This window comes from Bombyx mori, chromosome 22 (genome assembly GCF_030269925.1).
Source record: "Bombyx mori chromosome 22, ASM3026992v2".
Taxonomy (NCBI): Eukaryota; Metazoa; Arthropoda; class Insecta; order Lepidoptera; family Bombycidae; genus Bombyx; species Bombyx mori.
The window spans coordinates 11,760,901-11,787,367 of record NC_085128.1 but is presented as its reverse complement, the minus strand read 5'-3'; the positions used below and the strand labels follow the sequence as shown (position 1 = coordinate 11,787,367).

The window sequence follows — 26,467 nt, the reverse complement described above, 5'->3', positions numbered from 1 at the left end:
TGTTCTGAGACGTTGTTTCTTAATTGCAAATTCCGATGTAGCGGACAACAATCTCGTATGATCGCGAGCCTTAGCCGCCCAATAGACAACTTTGTGGGTAGCTGCTTAATTAAATCATCAATTTAGAAGTCTCGGGAGAACCGCTCTTTCCGTGTGATGTATGGCCCTTTGTTTACATTAAATCAGGAGTGATTCTGGTTTTCGTTTAACCAACACAAAAAAATAAAAGGGTTTCGTGAATTCAACTTTTATATGTTTTTTCAGAATTTTTTTCTAGATATCTTTTTTTTATTCCAAACCTTGTGCTGTGCTCCTAATGCGATCCCATAAAAAAATATTATGGTCTAACCAGTAGTTTTTGAGTAATCCTTAAAATTGATTTGACTTCGGTGACATTGATAATATGCTAATTTTAATGTATTGAAGCCGGATTTCTTATTCGTTAAAGTTTGGTATTATTATTTAGGACTACGTTTCGAAAAAACCCAATTGCCCTCGGTGGGCTGACGAGCTTAACGTTGAGTGGTTTTAATAGCATCTTGTTTGAAGACAGACTTGTCATTGTCGGCCCTCAGGAAAAGTAATGGAGTGAACTTTATTTCCGTGTACGTGCTAAGATGATCACCGGAAACATACTGTGGATGAATACTGGGATTTCTGGTGTGAGGGAAAGTTACCGTAGCAATGTTAAAAAGATATGTGGTGTTGTGGGACACCGGATAGGAACGAAGTTCCTTATTATAAAAAATATTAATTTTAAGTTCTATTCGAGGTATAAAGAAAATAATTATTCGGGTATACCTTTTTACTATGATTTTTTTGTTGATAAAAATAAAAGAAACTACTTTACAAAGTTATCAACTTTATTTTATTCACAATGATTTATAAAAATATATATAATAATAATATACAAAGAAACAGCTATTTATATGAATAATAATAATAACCGTCATCAAGTAGACTGAACATTAGATACTGTATAGCCATCATACTAAGACTATACAAAAATAATAAAAATCTTACGTTACGGACATTTTTTCCCGGTAAGGGTACCCCTCCGCATCGTTTCATAAAGAACTTCGTTCCAAAAAGATGGCCGTGGACGAGATTGTTAGGCAGTCCTCCGACAATAAAGATTTATTATATTACCTGTCATCACCTTATTGGAGGTTTAATATAGTATGTATCATAATTATTTGCGATTCTGTATAGACTATTAATGTTATATTTTAATGACACCGTATAGATACCATTGGTGATGTGAACAATATAATTAAGACAAATGTTGATCACAAAAAAATATGAAGTGGGTCATATGCGTTTGATATTATACTTGGGTGAACGGACTCACAGCTCACAATGGGATATTTCAAGTAGATGCCTTAATTTTATTGTAAAAGAGCTATCCGACCTTTCCTTTAATCTGGAATGTATGATTGCAGAAATAGTAAATCTTTTGAGCTCACACGAAAAGGTACTACTATAGTACAACTATTTATTCATTATTACGCAGATTTTGAGTTTATTTTATCATACGATACTAAGTATTAATTCATCGTAGAACGTTCGTATTTCCTTAGAAGATTTGACACCTTCCTGCGGGATTTGAACTTTGGCATAGTTGCATCGCTTGGTACAAAGATACCAGACGTATTATTCTTTAGGCCACGAAAACTCCAAAATGCTGAACATAGGACAATAAAAGCGAACAGACGAGCTGATTTCCAGGTTTCAATAAAAAAAAAAAATTATTTTTATTGCTTAGATGGGTGGACGAGCTCACAGCCCACCTGGTGTTAAGTGGTTACTGGAGCCCATAGACATCTACAACGTAAATGCGCCACCCATCTTGAGATATAAGTTCTAAGGTCTCAGTATAGTTACAACGGCTACCCCACCCTTCAAACCGAAACGCATTACTGCTTCACGGCAGAAATAGGCAGGGCGGTGGTACCTACCCGTGCGGACTCACAAGAGGTCCTACCACCAGTGATTATGCAAATTATAATTTAAATTTAAATTTTACTTTAATAAATTAAAGTATTTCTTGCGTAGTTTGTTTTAAATGATATAATATAAAAAAAACCTTTACGGTATTTTTTCCAATTACCTTTAAAAGTATTTCCGGTGGCAGGACTGTAGTATTTTCTGAAGTTTTGGGAGGCTAACGGCAAAGGCAAGATCTTCGACCGAACGGGTGAAATTGCTCGGTAAATCGACGATCGATATGTTCGGGTACTGGTCATCGCGTCCCCTTGCGAGGGCGTGGGACGGGCCGCGGGGAAACCCGGGCTTGTGACTCCCTGTCTATCGAGACAGGGGTGATGAGCTGCGGGTTGATAACTAGCAGGCTTGAGTTGAGATTGTGATGGGTGGGACTGTCTCTTCATTCCTCTTCATCTTTTCCTTCTTCATTCTTCTCTTCTTCTTTTTTCCTTCTTCAATGTTCAGGTTATTCAGTACTTGCAGTATGCAAGCTTATAGGTATTAACCGGGTATTCGGTTAATACCTATTGATTGGAAGCCGTTCCCTTAGGAGACCTGTCATGATGGACTATAATTTGTACTTTAAGGACATTGTAACTCTATTATCGACGGTTGACTGACAGATAAGCAAACGTAAACTCTAAGAGTCAGTTGTTGATTAAAATTGTATAGAAATCCCACAATTCGAATTTTTACCATATAACATAGGATTTTAATCGTAATCTTTGAATTACCTTTGCTACTGTTCATTATAGAAGGATAATATTTTCGGAACATGGAACTACGGGATATCTAACCTTCGAAGCTCATAAGTCCATAATGTCACTCGGTACTAGTGGATACTGCCGTCTTATCTATGTTCAATAGACCAAACTGAAAGTTACAAAAAAAAGGTGCGCGTGCAGCTTGGTGAACATGAAAGAAGTGAAACTTCTTTTGCAGTGTGTAGTATTGTGGTTTTCTTCATTTTTCATCCTTAAATCAAATTTCTCTTGTAATAGGGAATACTGTGTATCAGAGAAATGGCCTAGCTCGCTGTATCTTTTCTCTCTAGCCGTAACGAATTTGTGGCGAGTTAAATTTTAGTATTTTTTATTTTTATTGCCCGTGTAGTCGGACGGGCATACGGCCCACCTGACGGTGAGTGGTTACCCTCGCCAATGGACTTCAGCAATGTCTGGGGCAGAGCCAAGCCGTTGCCTACCGTTAGGCACTCTCCACAAGTCTCGTTTGAAGAAGGATAGTCTCAACGCACCTCGCACCTAAAGAAGTTTCACTTCAAAAACTGCGCTGTAAACACTTTTGCTCATCTATAGCCTCGTGTACTGTTGAAATACCCCCGTCCGTAAGAAGCTGGAATATCTCCTTAGGCTACGAGCGAATATTAATTAATAAATCGATTCTTAAGGAGTAAACATCAAGAAGATGTAACTGACAACTAATTGTATCCCATCTTGACATATGGGGCCGAAATCTCGTAAAGGTTTTTTTTATTGCCCTTGTAGGCAGACGAATATGGTGAGTGGCCACCATCACTCATGGACATCAGCAATGTCAAATTGCTGCCTATCGTAAAGTATCCCACCCTTTAAACCAAAGTGCACTTTAGTAAATTTTAGTTACCATAATATGTCCTTTTGTGTAAAATTTAAATATTATTGTTCTTTTTCGAGTTCCATTTTTTTAATAGGTATGATATCTATGGAGAGTGATGTAAATAAAACAAAAATATGGAAACAAATAGTTTTAATTGTTATATAACACCACATAAAAATATTATAATTTATTCAAAATTGATTCAGTAATAAAAAATTTCATCTAATAAATTTTATTAGCTCAAAGAAAAAATATGCTGCAATGATGGACCTGTAAATAATTTAAATTATAGTTTAGTATTTAGTAAATCTTTAAGGTATCATTACGTTTTAATTTTAAAATTTTGTTAGTTACATATATTGAATAAATCCAGAGAACTGGTTAATACAAGCTCGCACGAAAAAAAAACCTTTCTCTTTCTTTATATTTTCCTAAAATACTTAGTAATAAGTAAAGTAACATTACTCATATGCTATTTTAAGCATATACATATATGTTATGCACAATACAAACACACGCTATAAATGTTAATAAAGCCAAAACATGAACTACTGCGCAAGAAGGTCACCTTAATTTCCATTAAAGACACCACAAAACAATGGATCCCTTTCGAGTAACACACAAAAAACATAGCTTCTGTCAGCTATGAAGTAATATTCGTTCTCCGGAATAATTGCGGATGTCGCTCTAGCACCGACAACAGCTGGAAATTTAGAAATAAATACCGAAAAATGGATTAATTCGCTACGTCAACTTTCCAAAGATCTTGAGAATGTTTCAATTAAAACTCTTTTACCTAATTTCCGAACGTGTGCATATTATGAGTAATTTAAAAGTATTTAAAAAGAATAGTTTGCGTATCACACGATGCGCAATCGAAAATAGTGAAGAGCTGTAACAAATACGATTCTCGATCCATAAATCTGATAAAATTTTGACCTCATCTTGAAAGGCTAAAGGATACTATAACGTATATGGCAATTAATAAAAACTAACAAATTTCATAAAATAGTTGATTTGAGAAAAATATAGGTAGGTAAATTTTGATATTCTCAACATCCTGTCTATTGCATAAATCTATTATACATCCTATTACACGAAATCAAAACGAAGAATACGTATGGATGGTCTGCTATAAATAATTTGGGCAAAACTTTTTGGCTGGCTTGTCCAGAAGATAATGTTGCGATGACAGCTGAAAGTAATTCAATCGACTAGTGGTAAAAACTTAGCCCCACGATCTTTTCTAGTGCATTTCAAGCGGACCGCCAATGCGCATATGGGAAAAGTGTATTAACCACAAAAAAACTAGAAATAAAATAGAACTTAGGAACTGCGAACTAAAAGCATGCAGATACCGAAAGATACAAGCGCAATAAACGAGAGAAGCCCTTGTTACCTCACGCTCTCTCTCTCAACACTAGTCCGCCGCATCTGTTCACGACTTAACCTAACCTAATCTATCTTAAGGAGGAAGGAGCCTGAATATCAGTAATACAGGTCTTTGAACCTAGTACAGACTTCAGCTCTTTCAAAGACTTACAAAATAAATTATAAGGTTAATTTCCATTTGTATTTGTACTATACCTTTAAGAGAGAAATAAATAAATTATAATTATTGAAGTGAAACTTCCTTATCGGCGTTGGAAAAAAATTTACCGTCACATTTTTCGGTTACGCGTCACATTTTTCCGTTACGCGCCATCTTTTTTGTATTCATGTCTATGATAATAAAATCCTTTTGTTTAAACTTTATCTAATTTAACTTTTTTGTATTCATGTCTATGATAATAAAATCCTTTTGTTTAAACTTTATCTAATTTAACTTTATTTAACCAATTTCTAGAAAGTTGCATGTAGATCATTTTTCGAAAAATAAGGCCATAAAGAAGTTTCACTTCTTACGTGTGTACACTAGTACACGCACACATTTTTTATTTTTATTAATATTATTATTGTTATTTCTTTAATTTTATGTGTTTCGCCCTAAATTCCCTGAAAAACTCCACTGAAAGTTGGTGTTTCGTAAAGTAGAACAGAAAATGCGAAAGGACGATCCGCTATGAATAGTTTGGGCAAAGATTCCTCGACAATCGAATCCGAGTTTACGGTAACAGCTGGAAATAACATTTGCGGTTTGATTCGAACAGAAACAGGATATTAATGAACGGATTTTAATGAAATATTACTTAGGGCTTTAGTTCAATACAGTTAGTGGGCCACTAGAAGTTTGTGAATTTGCGAAACTTAATTTTACGCTATTAAACAATTTTGTAAATCTGAATTCAAAATATCTTCTTGAACAAATACAGGATCAAATGCATTTCTAAATGAGTACAGAAGTATTACTAATTTAAGTGTACTAGATAATTTATATAACTTTTTTGACAATCATAAAAAAATAGTGCGATTCAAATATTTATTTTATAAAACATTTTTTATTCGAAACAGTATAATTCTCTTATTATGATTATTATTACAAAAACTTCACAATTACAAACATTTAACTTTACATTAATAATATTTGTTCAACTTATCCGACAAAAACCCCACTAAATATAATGTCATCTTGAACTTTGATTGCGTATACAAACGGATGATCTGCTTCAAAAGACTACATATCTGTTCCACTTCTTTTAGTGAGTACGACGGCTGTAAATTTATATTTCATTACACGACTACATTTCGTTGACATTTTAAGTACATTTTAATTTCTGATGTTACGAAAAATCTCAACAGTGTGACGACTGTCGTCCGTGATTACGTAAAATGCTCTTCTAATTATTATAAATTATTTTTAAAACTCAATGGAACTCTCAAAATATACTGCGATGCAAAGCATATTGTAAGTTCGCACAAGTTGGTACCACAACGTTTTGTCTATTATACTATTTTATCTATAAACTATATAATATTAATATCTATATAACATATATGAGTATTATGGTAAATTCACAACTCTTGAATATCACGATTGAATAACAACAAAGGAACTTGACTCAAACCATGGTAAATATTGTAGTTTACAGTATTTAATGTTAGGTCTTTACCTGCGCCCCGTATTTAAAAAACTGGGAAACTAAAAACTGAAATACTACAAAATGCCTCTGATCAGTTTATAAGCTCCGGTATACCGGACTTTTTCAGGAGGGCCAATAAAAAAATGACAGTGCGCTAGAAGATATATCAATATCATGGGTGCATATTTTAATTATTAGAAAAAAATAAAGTAACTTTCTGTATACTATACGGCAATTTCATAGGTAAAGATCTGAAATTTGATTTTTGGCTTTGAAATTGCCGTCGTGGTTAAGCTTACAATTGACTTTTATTTTTCATATTTCAGAATTCTTTAAAAAAAAAAAACTTCAAAATAGGAAAGTGTTACATTTTTTAGCTTTGTCAATTTTGAAAGTATCATAATTTTAGATAATAATATAGATTAGAATTAGATTTTATTATTTTGTTTGCCGATTGAAAACATAAAAATAATCTTACCAGTTGCTGCCGCTGCCTCGGTTCCAGTTTCATCAACTATGATTTTAGCTTTCTGTATTGCAGCAGAAACATATACAGGGTCCGAATTTAATAAAATTCCTTCGAAATCATCTGATCGTGGATCGAACATTTTGGTTACATTCAGCTATAATGACAAGTAGCAATTAGTATCGGTGATGAAAATCATGTGGTACCATAATATGGTATACAGTGAATAATGCTTTCAAAATATAATATAAATAAATAGTCGTGGTATGAAAGGCTATGTTATCTTAAACAAAAAAGATAGTAGGCACTTTTTTCAGGTCGATACTTTGAAAGAGCCTCGAGGCAAAGTTGATGTTATTGTGACATAGAGAATGTTGTTTAATATTAAACTCATGAAAATTGTAATTTGATATCAATACAGTTTCAGGGAGACGATATTTATATTCTTCTTCTTGTCAATGTCCTTGTCCAAGTCAAACAGGGCGGCCCGACATAAATTCAAATTGTTAAGTTTCAAGTTCTGGCGTTTTGGTAAGGTCAGTTCTTATTTAAGTTCTCAGGATTAGAAAATTATAAGTATTTGTTATAGGAGTGATTGAGATACAAAGGAAGTAAACAAGAGAAAAATGTATATATAGTACAGGGCGGTTGTATTTGCAACTAGATGTATGTAACAACTCTTATTTTCTTATTTCAAATTATTCTCATGAAATACTCTTATTTAGTGATATTTATCCCGAGAGTCGATATGTCACGTATATATAGTGCACTAAATTCTAGTACTGATATTCTTTTTTATATTAGTCTTCCCCTTTTCACAGTTTTTATAACGACGTTTTCGAATACTCGTTAGATTATTAGAATTACTAACCTTCTGGGAAAGTTCTGCTATATCGATTTTCGTTTCTATATCCATCTTAGGTAGGAATACTTTGACTTTCTCTCGCCTAAGTGATTTAATACTATTAGATAATTCATCTGAATTTCGTAATTTATCTAACATCTGAAGAAGGCCATCTTTTTTCTTTGGTAACAAGATTACTAAACTAGAATTGCCGCCTTTGTAGAACAATTCTAAGATCTGAAACGGGATACTAATATTTTTATTAAGATGGAACAAGTATATTCATTAATTTATAATTTTTTTCCCCACTTTGCTGTATACGTATAACTGTTTAACAAAGCTATAAATAATTTATATTGCCAGCGAAGTTATTAATGTTTTTATTTTATTTTTATTGCTTTTTTCTTCTTTAAGTTTAAGTTTTAAGTTTATTTTTAAGTTTCTTCTTCTTCTTTCAAGTTCGCACAGGTTCTCAAATCTGCGTTAACTTGCGTTCGACTTGTTTCGCAACGATGCGTGAGAGAACTAGATTTTATGCCAATTTTGTTTTTACTATATCTCCAAATTATTTTTTTGAGCAACATTCCTTGAGCAATTTTTTCACAAAGTAACTTAGGGAACTTGTTGCTGACCCATACCTGTGCATCAAGAATCTCATTTTCTCCATAATTAAAGGTGTTTTCTTGATACATAGTCTTTATGGACTTAGTTTTATTTGGTGTGATGTAGAAGTCTCTGTCGCGAGTGTTATTAGGATTGAACTGATTTTGCCAATTTCCCTGAAAAATGTTGTACATAGTTAATTAAAAAGGTGATGTAAAAGATGTATTGACTACAATGTTAGCGGCTATGGCTTGATGGGCGTAGCTATTAAGGTCTACCTAGTCGTGACTGACTGAAAATTATTCAGTGCAAATAAGTAGCATCTCGATTGAAGTAAGACTTGTTATTTCTTCTTCTTCCTTGTCTTTATCACTCTTATCAGATGGTCGTGGTCATTACTTAAAATGTTGATGGCATGTTTCATAGCGAACTATAATCGCAGATGATGGGAGTTCTTCCCAGAATACGCGGCTATACTTATACAATATGGCTACGTATGCCGTAGCTCCTGTCAGTAAATCTGTGTTCTCTTTTTGGTCTTCAATGTGTGGTTTGTAAACGAGGGACTGGGATTACATCAAACAATTCCTCGTGGCATTCTCCATATGATACAAATTACAGTGAGAGCTCACTACTTGAGGTTTGATAATAATAATAAAAAAATTAAATCTAAGAAAATAGTAACTCACAAGGAAATAAATGGCGTTAACTAGAACCAATCTAGTGTCATCGCTGAACAAATCTTCGCTGACAAGATTTTGAATTAAGTTATTGGTTTTGTTTGCAACCTGAAATGTGTTATAAAGAGTATGTTAATTAACGAAATATCGTAAACTCCTTAATAGTGAAAATCTTGGTAATAACTCTTTAAATAATAGTGTGTTTAAAGTAAATAAAAAAAACAAACAGCAAATTATTTATAATAGACAACTTCAGTAAAAAAATCTATAGTACAATACAATTTCACGTTAAATAGTGCATGTGTTCGTAATTCCACTCGCATTAAATGGGATCTAATATCTGTTTCCTATGATCACAGCGATATAATGTATATTTTATTTATGAGAACTATCAATATGGCAATTGTCGACTATCATAAGATTAATCAATAGCTCCCATAACGAAATTTAAATTTAACAAGAATTACCCATCCGTTTATTGTGTCTGCTGCTTGTTTCGCATATTTAAAATCAATATTTTCTCCTTCTGAGTCAAAATAAGTTACAGCGTCGTTCTTAAACTGGTCCGTAAAAGGATAATTTATGTTGCCGTAGCATTTAACTGCCACCGTCAAAAGAACTGAGCTTTGAGACCGATAATTCGTAAGCAAAGCGGGGAAAGGTTCCTTGATCTGCGAAAAAAATATTTGGTATTGATAAATTACGTTATTATTATTAGTCTTCGAGTTCTCGGTATTAATTATATATTAAAAGTAAGCGAGTCATCGTATTCCCATTTTGCGGAAGCTCTTCTGCCGATGCCACAAATTGTTGATTGAAAATGATAGTACCTGCCTTTACGAGCTCATACTAGGGTGTGCATTATCTAAAAATACTTACATATTCAATAATTGCAACCAAAATTGTGAAGATATTCACGCATTAGGGCCCTTGACTTAGAAGACGTCCGTAAAAACTACTAATCAGCTTCGTAAAAAAACAAATAAATTTAATGCAAAATGTTTTGAACAATATGAAATGTACTTTGTACCTGATCCTTATTGTCGAGGTTTATAAACTTTAATAGTTGATCTAAAGTTTCTCTAACGGCGTATAGCGCTAGTTGACCGTAAGGAATGAGTACAGATACGGGTGATGTAACGAAACTTTGTCCTGGATCCATTTTGTATAATTCCTAGAAGAAAAAATATGAATATCAAAGACAGTATACCAACATTTTTTACCTTTTCAATATGTTTCAAATGTAATAAAAATTACATTATATGTAGTATAGTAGTATATGAGAGTATAGTAGATATTAATATTTTAAATAAATAGGTTTTTAGAGTGCCTGCAAAATTTAAGAATTTAAATAAAGAAATATTATTTGGTTTAAGCGAGATTTTATCTGTTTTTTTTCTTTCTTTCAAAACTAGTCTGATTTTCTGTCAGTGGTCATGGTCACTAGTACCATCAGCAATGCCAGGGGCACCAATCACTTTTTGTCATTGAGGACTGTAAAAAATGTTTGTGTAAATGCACTGTAGATTAACATATTAGTTTCAGAAAATGTGGATGAACTGTACTCTATGCTCAGTTTCGGGGCCATTGCTTTGGTACCGTGAGTGCTAGCTTATTTGTCTAACTTCCAAAAATGATTTTTCCAGTAGCAACGTTTATGATTCCTTCCCTGACTATCAAGTCCGCTTCATTACATACAAACAGTTTTTATTAAATTAAGTAATATTACCCAAAGAAACTGGCCAACTAATGCCATGTTTCCTGTGCGGAGTTTTTCCAACGATTGGTCGACATTTCCTGGTGAATTGCTAGTAGCTGCAAACAAAATACACGTTTATTCAATTTAATCTTAAAATCGATTGAATAATTGAAAAAAAGTTATTGCTTATAATTTTTTAGTGTACTATTTTCCAATTGGACATATTGTCCAAAAGTTGGACCGATAACCTGGTAAAGGACCTGATAATCTGGCGGTCAGCGTAGGACCAACCTTGGCCAACCTTTGGAGAGGCCGTTGTCTAGTAGTGGATGTATCTGCGCTGATGACTACGTCAATGATATTATAATTTAAACTCAACACATCAATGTATCATGGGGATCCAGTCTCGTAAGATTTTATTTTTTTTGTACGAGTATCATTGATCAACTCCAAAAGGAACTTTGTATAAATAAATGTGTCAAAAAAATCATAGTGTCGAATCGATTCAATCGAAATTAATTACCTTGGAAAGGTGTTATTATTCCTAATTACACTTTTTTATACTAGAAGAAGAAGAATACTAGAGAAGAACATTGCTTAAACTAGATGAACGAACCACCGCCTCCCACGATTGCTATAGGAGACGGTACACGACATAAGGTCTTAACTAAATTTTTGTGGCTGTCCAACCCGTCTTACTGGAACGCTTGACTAGTTCGCTCTAGAATAAGTTAGGATACTTTTATCTACCCGTACTGTATCTCACAATAAGTCCTAATTACACATGTTATCACCACCTTGTTATTAACTGGCGACAGGATCTCTTGTGAGTCCGCGCGGGTGGGTACCAGCGCCCTGCCTATATCTGCCGTGAAGCACTAATGCATTTCGGTTTGAAGGGTGGGGCAGCCGTTGTAACTATACTGGAGACTAGAATTTATATCTCTAAGGTGGGTGGCGCATTTACGTTGTAAATATCTATGGGCTCCAGTAACAACTTAACACCAGGTAGGCTGTGAGCTCGTCCACCCATCTAAGCAATAAAAAATAAATAAATAAAAAACTAATAACAGTTTATTTCACTCACGACATCGATCTGGTAGAACACATTTCGATGAGACGTAATCATAGTAATATCCTTGTTTACAATCACAACCGTTTACAGCACATATATCGTCCTCGCACACTCCAGGGTCCTTGCCAACATCTGAACAACGCCTGTTACAATTTATCCCACAACCAGCTTCGGCATTCGGATCACCGCCACATGATGCTGTAATTTAAAAGTAAGGCTTTTTATTTATGAAAATAACTGCTCTTTTATTAAATGCTATGTTATAAAATTCTATTTTAAGTTGAATAATTATGATTCAATTTACAGTCAGAAAGAGAAAATACGTTTGATAAAATATCTCCGATTAGTTCCAAACCATTTATAAATTTGATTAAGACGAACTATATTTTTTACACTCCCAGCTAGACGAGCTCGACGTGTACTGTAAGTAATTACCGCACCCATCTGATATTGTTGAAATCTCAATTTTATTAAATAACTGCTGTCCAACCAATTCCTTCCCTTAATCTGATACCGGCATCTCGTTTTTACCATCGCACCGCCCGCCACCGGAGTAGAGTTCATCCATACTACCTGGAGCCACTGCGGGCATCGACAGTGCGTTTCCAGAGGTCTTTTCTGCCACGTACCATCCGGCTATGGAATGAGCTCCCCTCCACGGTGTTTCCCGAGCGCTATGACATGTCCTTCTTTAAAATAGGCTTGTGGAGAGTATTAAGCGATAGGCAGCGGCTTGGCTCTGCCCCTGGCATTGCTGAAGTCCATGGGCGACGGTAACCACTCACCATCAGTTGGGCCGTATGCTCGTCTGCCTACAAGGGCAAAAAAAAAACGCATAAATGAACCATGACCGAAATAGACAGGATGATAAATAGCTCTTTTCGAGCCCACAATACGCTTTACCATCATTAAATATTAGATGACAAGTCTGTCCAACTGTACACAGACGATATCAAAGATCCTTAATCAATTAAAACATCCCTATCACTCGCATTCATGTCTCTTCATAACTCAAATTGTTCTAGTGCTATGGCAGTTTGTCCACACGACTTGGCAATGTCGTCTTAATTCAGAGGCGAAACAACTTTTTTAATTGCCACTATGGATGATCTTGGCCCACCTTGTCCCACACAGTGGTCACCGGATCCTATAGACATCAATGGCGTAAAAGCCGCCATCCATCCTGAGACATGAGTTCTAAATCTCAGTTTTTACGGTACACCGGCCGTCTGACTCTTCAAACCGAAACGCATTACTGCTTCACCGCAGAAATAGGCAGGGCGGTGGTATTGACCCGTGAGGTTTCGTAAGACCCGTAAGAGTCATTAGTCATTATTCAGATGATATTGCGGTTTTATGTCTTAAGCTGAATGACATTTCAAATTCACTTTCATATTTTAAGCCAAGCGTATTTACTTTAAGTATTTACTTACGACATTCTTTCTCTGGTATGCAAGTACCATTCTTAGCTTTTACATAACCGTCTTCGCAGAGACAGCCTCCTTTACAGTATTTAGGATCAATTCTAGGACAAGACAGCGGCTTTCCAAGCTGAGAGCAGCTCTTTGGTCGACATTGTCCTTGGACGCAGCTATTGTATACTTCATTTATTCCGCATGATAGTGCTAAAATTTTAGTGTTGAAGTTTTATAGCCCAGCAGTGCCTTAATATGCAGTGTGCTTAGTGCGAATTTTTTAACTTCTCGATCGCGTATAAGCTAACTCAGTGCTTAGTGCGACTTTTTTAACTTCGTTGGTTAGTCTCACTAAAACTCGATAACGGCTGGTCCGATTTGGCTAATTTTGGTATTAAATTATTTGTATAGGTCCAGAGAAGGTTCAAAAGGTAGATAAATATGAAAATGCTCGCAATTAAATAAAAATAACAATTTTGTTTTTCCTCGATTGAGGCACAACGAAGTCTGCCGGGTCAGCTAGTATTAAAATAAATATGAATGTTTGTCCTCTATGCATTGCCGAACCGTTGATCCAATTGTGATGAAACTTACGTACCTACGTACGTAACGTACACTTGTGGTTGGGTCTCCATGGAAGGTTTTGTTCATAGTACTATAAATGTAAGCGCGTCAATAGTTTTAAAGTTTTTTTTTCTAGTTTACTAGTATTGTATATTTTCTAAACTACAATCTACATCGAAAATACTCACGGCACTGGTTTGGTTTTACGCATTTTCCTGTATTCTCGTTTAGGTAAAATCCGTCTTTGCAATCGCAAGCATTGTCATAGCAAATTAAAATACATGCTCCTGGCTCTTTTCCGATATCGCTACACCGTTTGTTACAGTTCACGCCGCAGCCGGAACGAGCGTTGTTGTCTCCACCGCAGGATGCTTGAAAATTCATAATAAGAGATTCAATAAAACAAGTCGCGGTAAATTGGCGTTTATCTTGTTAGTCGAAATTTATAGACGGGTTTATGCATCCACCCGATGTCCGCAGTCACAAAACTCCATAGAAACCATAAAATACCCACTTTGAGATATAAGATTTAATTTGGATTTTGGTATCCATGCGTGTCAGCTGTAATTACTAAGCTATGAATTGACTCTTTAGTTTGAAAATATCATAAAAATTAGACAGCTGAGTCATAAAGTCTTGACGTATTATTTAATCTACGATACGACGTTGGCTAACCATGTCCGACAATAACATAGAAATTGGCTTCAAAAAAAAGTAAAACTGTACTATCTGAAGCCTGTCTAAATGTAGACCTGTCATACTAACATACATACAAGAGGAATAGGGGAATAGAAAAACAGTGAGGATGAACAGTTCTAACTAAATTATGAAATATTTACTAATAACTGTAAGCACTCACGACAGTCGGTTTTTGGTATACACGTTCCATTATCAGCTCTGACGTAGTTTTCTTTACACAAGCACCCTTTGATGCAATTCTTGGGATCTATTCTTGGGCAAGCAACGGGTTTCCCTATTTCCGAACAATTCTTCGGTTGGCAGTACCCTTGTATACAATCATTGTAGACTTCATCTTTTCCACAAGTAGGAGCTAAGAAAAAAAACATTATATCTTTAGTTTTGTTTCGTGACATAAATTGTGAACGTGATTAGATTAATATTTTTTTATTTCTAGTATTGCGTTGTTAGTATTTCTGGGTGTAGCGAGAAACAAGGTGTATAGAGAAAAATGAAGTAATATTTATCACGTTTCTACAATAAAAAATCGGTAACCAATAAATTTGTGAATTTGCGTTTTTTGTCTTTTACAGAAAATAATGCAGAAATAAATTTCCGACAAATACAATACTGAAAATTTATAGTTATTCGTTTTAAAATTATGTAGTCAGTCTAGTAACACAATATGTAGAAGTAGAAAATAGAACAGAAGATATAGAAGTATCAGAAGATGTAGATGATCACTTAAATTTTTAAAAGTGTAAATTCATTTTTATACACAAATTTCTAGTAATATAAATCCTATACATTCGTTATTAACAGATGTGTATATAAATAATAATACACTTCAGTTTCATACATATTATATTTATGTACACTATTAAATATTGAGGTAAATATTAAATATTGAGTTATAGTTATATAGTTAGATATATAGTTGAGGTTAAATATTGAGGTCTACTTCATTTCTTTCTAATTCATTTATTGTATAAACCAGTGATTATCAAACCTATTTCTTTTACGGCCACCTTTGAAAATCTATTATTTTTCAGCTCCCCCATTTTTTATACACCCCTAAAACTTAAAAACCACAATTTCATTACTTTAATTAATTTAGTTATATTAGTCGGTTCTGATGTTTAAACTTACATTCTAAACTAGAAATTTTTACCAGTGAGAGCAAATAAAACCCAACTTTATAATATTAATAATACATTTTAATCAAATTAAAATAAACAATATAAATATGTAATCAGTTTTGGTTTTTATACTAATCTAATTAGATGGATGAATTTGATGATATTTAATAAGTTTGTCTGATATCAGGTTCGATTTTACTCAAAAACAGTCGTAAGTCGCCGCGTTTGGTAGTTTGCAAATGATTTCTCTTTTATGTAGAAAGTAAAGTAGAAAGAAAGTAAAGAGAACTTCTGTTTATGTTGGTTTACGTATGTATAATATATTAAAACTCTGCATGGTAGTTTTTTTTCCTAATGTTTAAAATAATTTCTGGTGCAATGTAATTAAGGTAAAATTGCTCTAAGTTTTTAACTATAAGTTTTTATAACATCATACTGGATAGAAATATAAACTAATTATTCGTTATTGTGTTTTAATGGGGTGTTTTAATGTGTTTTTGTGGTTTTTAATTTTAGTGAAATTTAAAATACTATATAAAGTAATTGTAAATACAAATCATACATCGCCCACATAGCCCACATCAACGCCCTCCATTTTTTCTGGGCCCCTTAACGCCCCCCCCCCCCTATAGGTTTCACACGCCCCCAAGGGGGCACTATCGTCCACTTTGAGAAAGACTGCTATAAACTAATAAGATAGGACATCTATAATTTCCTTAGTTTTGAATTTATTTCTTTTCCTCATCGTAATTTGCTCGTCTTTCTTTTCGTGTTATCTTATGGCCGATGTCCATTTCTATTTACGCTTTTATATAGATATTGTATTTTCTCTATTCTTCCTTTTTTTTCAATTTTGATTTGCTTGTTTTCTGCGTACAGCGAACAATGCTAAATATGACCAGTCTCCACTGTTGTGAGAGTCAAAGTTTTGGTAAATATTTACATGCAAAAACACTAACCACACAGCTTCTTCTTAAAAAAATATTCATTCCATTGTTTTGTAATGAAAGTACTTAAAAAAACTTCATTACATAAATAGTCGGTATAAACGAAATTTTTCCGAAATTGACCACAAAAATACAATTGTACTCAATAAATAAATTATCCAAACTTACTGCAGTCTTCGGGTAAAACACATTTATTAATGTTGTCATCGTAATAATATCCGTCTTTACAATCGCAGCCGTCTTCGTAGCAAACAGCAGCACAACTTTGACTTTCTTTGCCGATATTAGAACAATGTCTGTTACAATTTACTCCACATCCAACAACAGCGTTCGGATCCCCATTGCATGAGTCTAACAAATAAAACGTAAATGAAAATAATCGTTCAATTTGAAAACCAATGCATTATTCATTTATATGACCAGATAGTTAATCCATTATGTTATCATATTTTTTGGCTTTGCACCATTTTTTTTTGGCCACCATTTTTGCACCATTTTTTTTTTTATAAGGCTACTTTACTGGCATTGCCATTGTCTTCGAGCAACGGTATACACTTACTATATGGCATGCTATTAAATCAAAAAATGTAACTTTTCTTTTTAATAAAATCAATTAATTATGAATTACATAATTAAAAGTATTTAATAATTAATCAATTTAATATTTATTTATGTGAATAACAAGTAACATTATTTGTGATTTAATTTTAGAAGAGTTATAAAATGGTCACGGCTTATAAAAATCATAGAGATTACGTACGTACCATCACAATCATCTCGAACACAAACTCCTTCATCGTTCCTCACGTATCCTACTTTGCAAATGCATCCTTGAATGCAATCCATAGGATCCACACAACAATCTGGACTATCATAGCAATTGGCGCAATCTGAAGATTCTTCGTTTTCGCCACAAAGTTGTTTTGCTAAATTAAAAAAGTTTGTTATTTGTTTTTTGGATGCGCTATGCTACAGCTTACAGTTTTCATGTGTAGAAACTTTAAAATTGCGTTAACTACCGTCTATAAGTTCGATAACTTCGAAACATAGGAAATAAATATATAAAAATTCTAACCCCGAGACGAAATCTTGAATTTTTTACGTAAAGGAATAAAGTTAGCCCTCGCGGGAAGGTACCACTATCTTGCCTATGTTTCTTTTATAGAGTAAACGTGTGCATGAGCTCCGGTCCACTTGGTTGTAATTACCTGAGCCCAGAGTCATCAACAACGTAAATTCCGCCACTCACTTTGGGACATGAGTGCTGAGTTTTAGTTTTATAATACTACGGGGCCCCATCCTTCAAACCAAAACGAATTATTACTACACGGCCGGGGAATAGATATAGGCCAAGTCATGTGCCTTGCGTTCCTATTTTAAAGGGTGTGACAGCCGCTATACAATACGTTTGATAATTTGAAGTCGTGTTTCTTGGTGACATATATACATATTGTGATATCTATAGGTTCCAGTTACCACTTAAAACCAGGTGGTCTGTGAAAAACACTCCAATAAAGCTGATGAAATTTTGTGGACTACTTATAGAGTTCTGTTGACAATATGAACCAGCATTTTTTTACATTAATTGTGCATATATCAATCCTTATAAATATATTTCTCCTGTGCGTGTGTTTGTCACTGAACTTCTAAACGGCTGGACCGATTTGAATGATTTTTTTTGCATGCCTTTGGGTGGCACCCTGGATGATTTAGATTCACAAGTCATTCCGAAGGATGGCGCTGCAGTCGGTATCTAGGTTGTTTATCTATACTACAACTAAACGGCTGGATCGACTTGAATGAATTTTTGCAGGACAACGTCTGTCGAGTCTGCTAGTTACTTAGATAAATTTAAACGAGTATAAGAGAAAGAATATGTTTTGCCTTTAAAAGCATTCATTTGAATGCGTTTTTTGTTTGTGACAAGTGTTTAATATTGTTGGAACTGATAAAAAGATAAACTTGTTAACACACTCTAAAGATCTTTAAATGGAGACCAGTCATACTAACATACATACGAGAGGAAAAGGGGAATAGAAAAACAATGAGGATGAACAGTTCTAACTAAATTATGAAATATTTACTAATAACTGTAAGTACTCACGACAGTCGGTTTTTGGTATACACGTTCCATTATCAGCTCTGACGTAGTTTTCTTTACACAAGCACCCTTTGATGCAATTCTTGGGATCTATTCTTGGACAAGCAACGGGTTTCCCTATTTCCGAACAATTCTTCGGTTGGCAGTACCCTTGTATACAATCATTGTAGACTTCATCTTTTCCACAAGTAGGAGCTAAGAAAAAAAAACATTATATCTTTAGTTTTGTTTCGTGACATAAGTTGTGAACGTGATTAGATTAATATTTTTTTATTTCTAGTATTGCGTTGTTAGTATTTCTGGGTGTAGCGAGAAACAAGGTGTATAGAGAAAAATGAAATAATAATATGTACCTAGTCAGGTCATAAATTCTGTCACATGATTAATGTAAAATAATTGAAACAAGTTTATTCATTATGTAACTATTCATATACCAAAATGAACTTAACAAAACATAGATTCTTATGACACTAAAGTTTATCCAAAATGACATCCGTGATTTTGAATACAGGCCTTCAATCTGCGCGGCCAGTCGTCTATCGCAGCACGAACGAGGTCCATGTCAATATCGGTATTTGCCTTAATCAAGGATGTCTTGAGTGACTCCAAATTGGGATGAGGCTTTGAGCACGCCTTTTCCTCCAAATGTTACCATATCTTGTAATCTAACGAATTCAAATCTGGACTGGAGGAGGGCCAGCCTTCGTGCCGGATGAAGTCGATTTCACGCGCCGCCAGCCAGTCTTGTGTGCTCTCCGCTCTATGAGCTGGCGCCGAATCTAGTTGGAATACCCAGCTCCTGTTATTGAACATGGTATGAGAAACAGGTTCCACAAGGTTCGTCAGGACTGTATTTTGATACACAACTGCATTCGTTTTTACACCTTTCTCACAAAAATGGACCTCTGTTAAGCCCCAATAAGAAACTCCCAACCATACCATGAGCGAAGATGGAAAATGACCTCGTTGGACACGCGGAATACGGGTGCTCGCTTCTTCACTACTGTGTGCGTACACCTTATCATTTTGTTTGTTGTAGCTCTCTTCTATGGTAAAAATTTTTTCATCCGAAAAAAGAATTTCCCGATATTTTTTTCCCGCGTACCGCTTCAACAAAGCGCGGCATCTCTTCAGTCTCAGGTCCATTAGACGAGCATTCAAACGATGTCCTGTTTTTCTTCGATATCCCCGAAGCCCTAAGTCTTCATTTAACACCCTTTTCACCGTGGTTCTGCTTAACCCCATCTGAAGAGCCAACAGTTTCTGCTTACGTTTGGGATTTCTCTGAATTCGCGCCTTCACAGCTTTTATCACTGCTGGAGTCCTAACAGACCGAGGGCGACCACTTCTTGACCTGTCATCTACACTAGAGTCTTCATTGTATCGTTTGATGGTACGATAAACGAATCTTTTGGTTATATTCAAATTTTTCAGTATGTTAAAAATTTTAATTGGCGCGTAACCGCAACGATGCAACGCAATAACTGCAACACGGTCTTCTTGAAGCGTCCACTCTATATTTAAAAATGAGTTAAATTCTAAAAGTATACATTTTTATTTTCATGAACAATTCGAAATTAGAATTCAATAAACTTTTTTGTGGCCAGCATTCTAAAAGAAAAGTTTTTACTGTGTGACAATACTTATGACTTGACTAGTTATATCACGTTTCTAAAATAAAAAGTCGGTTGCCAATAAAGTGAATTTGTGTTTTTTGTTTTTTACAGAAAATAATACAGAAATCAATTTTCGACAAATACAATAGTTATAGTTATTCGTTTTAAAATTATATAGTCAGTCTAGTAACAGAATATGCAGAAGTATTAGCTTGAATTTTTGTCTTCTGGTTTTGTCTACCGACCGTACTCAGTCTATCAACATTTATTTGTAAAACAAATTATTGTATTCTTCGTTAACATCTGACCATTTTTTTGTTATCGGCTGAACATGTAATTTAGATTTTTTGTTGGTTAATTTTAAGTTTCATATTGTACAAGAAAAGGATAAACCACTTACTGCATTTTTCGGGAAGAACGCATTTCCCCGTGTTGGTGTCTAAATAAAAACCATCTTTACAGTCGCAAGCGTTGCTGTAGCATATCTGTATACAAGATTGAGGTTCCTGTCCAATATCTGAACAACGCTTATTGCAGTTGACGCCGCAGCCGGGCCGCGCATTACGATCTCCGCCGCAACTCGCTAAAAAGTGAATCATATACACTTGTTCTATTTAAAAAAAAAAGGCTGGTAGATATTTATGAGCGATTATAACCTGTACTCGTTATGTGGGTCGTGCACTTTTGGTGCTGATTAACGACAAAGGGAAGATCTTCCACCGAGTGGTTGATATTGCTCGGTAGACCGACGGTCCGAATGTTGTTGTTCGGAACTTGTATATATGCGCTTTATCTTGAAAATGTCGTAAGCGAGATTCAGACATCTGTTAATTATATTGCGTTGTATGATGGCTACCCGCCACACACTCTTTTCCTCTCATGGGCAATAAATAAAATACACACTTGCAAATTTTGGTTTTCTTTACTTTTTTTCCCCTAACTATTCACTGGTAGACTGGCTATTCCAGTTATGCGGTGACGGGAAGATGAGCTCACGGGCTCAAATTTAATGAATTTTCTAGTACTAGCCCTAGCAAGAGCAGTGCTTCTCCATCTACCACCGGATCGGAATGGCGACCCACTGAGAACACCCGGCGAGAAACTCGGTGACCGGTGCTTGAAGAGTCTAAAGCACTAACAGATCCAACAAGACATGTCTCGGGCAAGGGCGGCTTTGCGTAGTCACATCGCGCGCCTGGAACGGATATGCAGTTATCGGCAGCCACGATAAGGGGTTGTCATGTAGAGCCGCTTTTTTAGAGCTTTTTATTGTTCAGTGGGTAGAATGAATGAACGATGATACTTATACTTATAATATACTGTTAGAAGATGATACAATTTAGATAAGAAATTTTCTATTTTGCTGGGGAGTTCAGACCAACGAAGGATTGAAAATTAATTAATAGTATTTAAATATTACTCGTGTAAACTTACGGCATTTTTCTCCAGGTATACAAATGCCATTTTCAGCCCTCAAATATCCTTTTTTGCACAAACAGCCCTGGGTACACGAACTAGCCTGGATCATCGGACATGCTACTGGATACCCAAGTTGAGAACAATTCTTAGGTCCACATTGTGCTTGAGTGCAATTGGAGTAAACTTCGTTTCGCCCACATATTTTTGCTAATAGACATTCAAAAATCAAATCATCATGAAAAATATTAGGTAAAAAAGAAAAATAGTCCGTTTGTTTTTTGACATCGACATAATATCCCAAGACAGTGTTAAAAGCCAGACGATTCGCCAAAATAAAAACATTCTCGCTCACGACTCGGTCGTGCGCGGACGTGCTTTCCGATCCGTGGCCCGCTTGCGAGCCGCGTCTCTGAACTCACAGTTGTGCTCGACAGTGTAGTGACCGTGAATACATCGTGCGTACAATTCGGTAGTGCGGACGTGCCGATCCGTTGGTCGCTTGCGATCTGCGTATCGAGGTCCATTTTTGTGCGCTAAAGTTTTGTAACCGCGAACCCACCCTTACCAACTGCCTTTTTCAAGGCAAAACCAATCGCTACGTTCAGCTTCCTGTGGCACTCACAGGCTAGCGATTTCCTAACCCTTCCCAAAAACAACAGTCTTTTTCAAGACTAGACCCCCGCTCGCGATTCTGCCTGCTGTAGCACTATACAGCCCGAGCGGGTTCCTTTCCTTTTCCCCGCCGATTGCCGTTTTCACGGCATAGGCATTCCCCCCCCCCTGCTCCTTGCTGTCCTGCAGCACAGGGGGGTTACAAATCCTATCCGGGGCCTCGCCTTTCGGCGAGTTCAACAAAAGTCCCGGGGCCGCCCCCCCCGGGCAAGAAGACAGCAAGATGAGTGAAGATTGTGTCAGTGAAAGTGCTAGTGACATTGTCGGGTTCCTCCGGGATAGGTACCCGTCAATTAGGGCCGAGTACTTAGCGTATAGGGCCTCCCGTGGCAATCCCTCCCCCCCCGCGTCCGTCGCCGCGTATTTCAACCGTGCCTCGGAGGCACGCCGCGCGCCCCCCGCCGCCGCGTTAAGTTCGAGCGCACGTTCCAACGATGCGACTCACGAAGCGCCTAGCGCTACCCCCACCCCCGCGCCCGCGTCGGTTACGTCATCACGCGCTACGTCCGCCGCGACCTCGATCATTTCAAGTTCAGGCTCCGATACCGAATCGGAGATGGATTTCGAATCCGCGTCAAGCCCTCAGCCTGGAACTTCGGATGGGTTCCAAACCGTAACGCGCGGTAAAAAGCGTACTCGCGCCGTGGAGTCCCGGAACTCCACGACAAAACAAACGAAATCCGCGCCCGCCTCTCGACCAAAAGTAGTAGTTACACCGGAGTCGGACTCCGCGCGCCGCGTAACCCCACCGCCGCGTCCCAAGCCCGCGCCCGCTCCCAAAGTAGCTGCCCCGCCCCCGCTGATACTTCAAGAGAAGACAGCGTGGAATCGCGTGTCCCAGGCCCTTCAGGCAAATAAAATTAACTACACCCATGCGCGTAACGTCGCGCATGGGATTCAGATCAAGGTCGCAACGCCGGGCGACCATAGGGCCCTCTCAGCATACCTCCGAAAGGAGAACATAGGTTTCCACACCTATGCTCTTCAGGAGGACCGCGAGCTCCGCGTAGTAATACGCGGAGTCCCTAAGGAGCTAGAAATAGACTACATTAAGGAGGATCTGACCGCTCAGGCCCTCCCGATAGTTAGTGTGCACCGGATGCACAGCGGGCGGGGCAAACAGCCCTATAATATGATACTCGTGGCGTTAGAACCCACCCCGGAGGCCAAAAAGAAGATCGCATGTCTCACGACAATTTGCGGCCTATCCGGGATATCGATCGAAGCCCCCCATAAGCGTGGCACTCCCGGGCAGTGCTACAGGTGCCAACTCTATGGCCACTCGGCGCGTAATTGCCACGCGCGCCCCCGCTGCGTGAAATGCCTCGGCGATCACGCTACGTTAGATTGCGTTAGAGATAGGGAAACCGCGACCGAACCTCCCAGCTGTGTCCTATGCCTTAAGCAAGGGCACCCCGCGAACTACCGTGGATGTCCCAGGGCTCCGCGAAAACGCCCAACCCACCCAGCTCCGCGAACCGTCGGCCCAAAGACTTCGGCACCCTCAGTGCCGAAACCTGCCTTCGTGCCGGCTGCAGTTCCCACGGTTTCAGCGTGGAAAAAGCCGCTGCCGTATACGAAGGCGGGAACGCAAACCGCACCCCCGCCCCCGCTCGCGACACGCCCCGCGCCTCAGCCCCTGCTCGCACCTCGCCCCGCGCCCGCGTTCCGTCCCCCGCAACCCTCTGCCGCCAACGACTTCGCGCTCGTGCGCGACTTCGTCACCGCGGTGAACTTCGACCGTCTGCGATCGTTCGCTGACGCTATCCGTAGGTCGACAACCCCCGAACAGCGGCTCGCGGCCGCGTTCGATCACATGGACGTTTACGAGTCCGTGTCGCGTACGTTATAAAATCTTTACCGGTAATCAATGGCGCAAAAAGGTAGAGAAAAAGCGTATTCCCTTACGTTAGCATTCTACAATGCTAACGGACTCGCGCGGCAACGCGATCAAATTTTTGAATTCCTCCGCGACAATCTTGTAGATATTCTATTAGTGCAGGAAACCTGTCTGAAGCCCTCGCGTCGTGACCCGAAAGTCGCGAATTACGTCATGGTTAGGAATGACAGACTCACCGCCTCCAAAGGCGGGACTGCCATTTACTATAGGCGGGCCCTGCACGTTGTCCCTCTCGATACTCCCTCGCTCTCACATATCGAGGCGTCAGTGTGCCGTATCTCGCTGACGGGACACCAGCCGATCGTCATCGCATCCGTTTATCTCCCCCCGGACAAGCCCCTCCTGAGCAGTGACATCGAGTCACTGTTCGGCATGGGAGACTCCGTCATCCTGGCAGGCGATTTAAATTGCCACCACACTAGGTGGAACTGCCATCGTACTAACGTTAACGGTAGGCGTCTCGACGCGTTTATAGACGACCTCACCTTTGAAATAGTCGGTCCCCCAACTCCAACATGTTATCCGTATAACATCGCGCTCCTAACATGGTCAGGAACGACAGGCTCTCTGCCCGTGGTGGTGGTACCGTCATTTACTATAGAAGAGCCCTGCATTGCGTCCCGCTCGATCCTCCCGCGCTCGCTAATATCGAAGCATCAGTGTGCCGAATCTCACTGACGGGACACGCGCCGATCGTTATCGCGTCCGTTTATCTTCCACCGGATAAGATCGTTCTAAGCAGTGATATCGAGGCGCTGCTCGGTATGGGGAGCTCTGTCATTCTGGCGGGCGACCTAAATTGTAAACACATCAGGTGGAACTCACACACCACAACCCCGAATGGCAGGCGGCTTGACGCGTTAGTCGATGATCTCGCCTTCGATATCGTCGCTCCGCTAACCCCGACTCACTACCCGCTAAATATCGCGCATCGCCCGGATATACTCGACATAGCGTTATTAAAAAACGTAACTCTGCGCTTACACTCGATCGAAGTAGTTTCAGAGTTAGATTCAGACCACCGTCCCGTCGTTATGAAGCTCGGTCGCGCTCCCGATTCCGTTCCCGTCACGAGGACTGTGGTGGATTGGCACACGCTGGGCATCAGCCTGGCTGAATCTGATCCACCATCGCTCCCGTTTAACCCGGACTCTATCCCGTCTCCTCAGGATACCGCTGAAGCCATAGACATCTTAACGTCACACATCACCTCGACATTAGATAGGTCATCGAAACAAGTTGTAGCGGAGGACTTCCTTCACCGCTTCAAATTGTCCAACGATATTAGGGAACTCCTTAGAGCTAAGAACGCCTCGTTACGCGCCTACGACAGGTATCCTACCGCGGAAAATCGTATTCGAATGCGTGCCCTACAACGCGACGTAAAGTCTCGCATCGCCGAAGTCCGAGATGCCAGATGGTCTGATTTCTTAGAAGGACTCGCGCCCTCCCAAAGGTCTTACTACCGCTTAGCTCGTACTCTCAAATCGGATACGGTAGTAACTATGCCCCCCCTCGTAGGCCCCTCAGGCCGACTCGCGGCGTTCGATGATGACGAAAAAGCAGAGCTGCTGGCCGATACATTGCAAACCCAGTGCACGCCCAGCACTCAATCCGTGGACCCTGTTCATGTAGAATTAGTAGACAGTGAGGTAGAACGCAGAGCCTCCTTGCCACCCTCTGATGCGTTACCACCAGTCACCCCGATGGAAGTTAAAGACTTGATCAAAGACCTACGTCCTCGCAAGGCTCCCGGTTCCGACGGTATATCCAACCGCGTTATTAAACTTCTACCCGTCCAACTCATCGTGATGTTGGCATCTATTTTCAATGCCGCTATGGCGAACTGTATCTTTCCCGCGGTGTGGAAAGAAGCGGACGTTATCGGCATACATAAACCCGGTAAACCAAAAAATCATCCGACGAGCTACCGCCCGATTAGCCTCCTCATGTCTCTAGGCAAACTGTATGAGCGTCTGCTCTACAAACGCCTCAGAGACTTCGTCTCATCCAAGGGCATTCTCATCGATGAACAATTCGGATTCCG

At 38.2% G+C, this 26,467-nt stretch overlaps 2 protein-coding genes across 2 annotated transcripts in view; both read right to left on the bottom strand.

Annotated features, from left to right (window-relative positions):
• Window positions 1-3,719: 3,719 nt before the first annotated feature.
• The window catches only part of serpin-28 (serine protease inhibitor 28), a 94,017-nt gene continuing 71,269 nt past the window's right edge, over window positions 3,720-26,467 (bottom strand). The window contains 2 exon segments of the mRNA NM_001146247.1: window positions 3,720-3,852; window positions 4,151-4,285. Coding sequence (NP_001139719.1) covers window positions 4,152-4,285 — 134 coding nt within the window. The 3' untranslated portion in view covers window positions 3,720-3,852; window position 4,151.
• The window catches only part of LOC101740593 (zonadhesin), a 140,599-nt gene continuing 132,898 nt past the window's right edge, over window positions 18,767-26,467 (bottom strand). Inside the window, 3 exon segments of the mRNA XM_062675008.1 lie at window positions 18,767-19,008; window positions 20,830-21,012; window positions 21,864-22,055. Coding sequence (XP_062530992.1) covers window positions 18,782-19,008; window positions 20,830-21,012; window positions 21,864-22,055 — 602 coding nt within the window. The 3' untranslated portion in view covers window positions 18,767-18,781.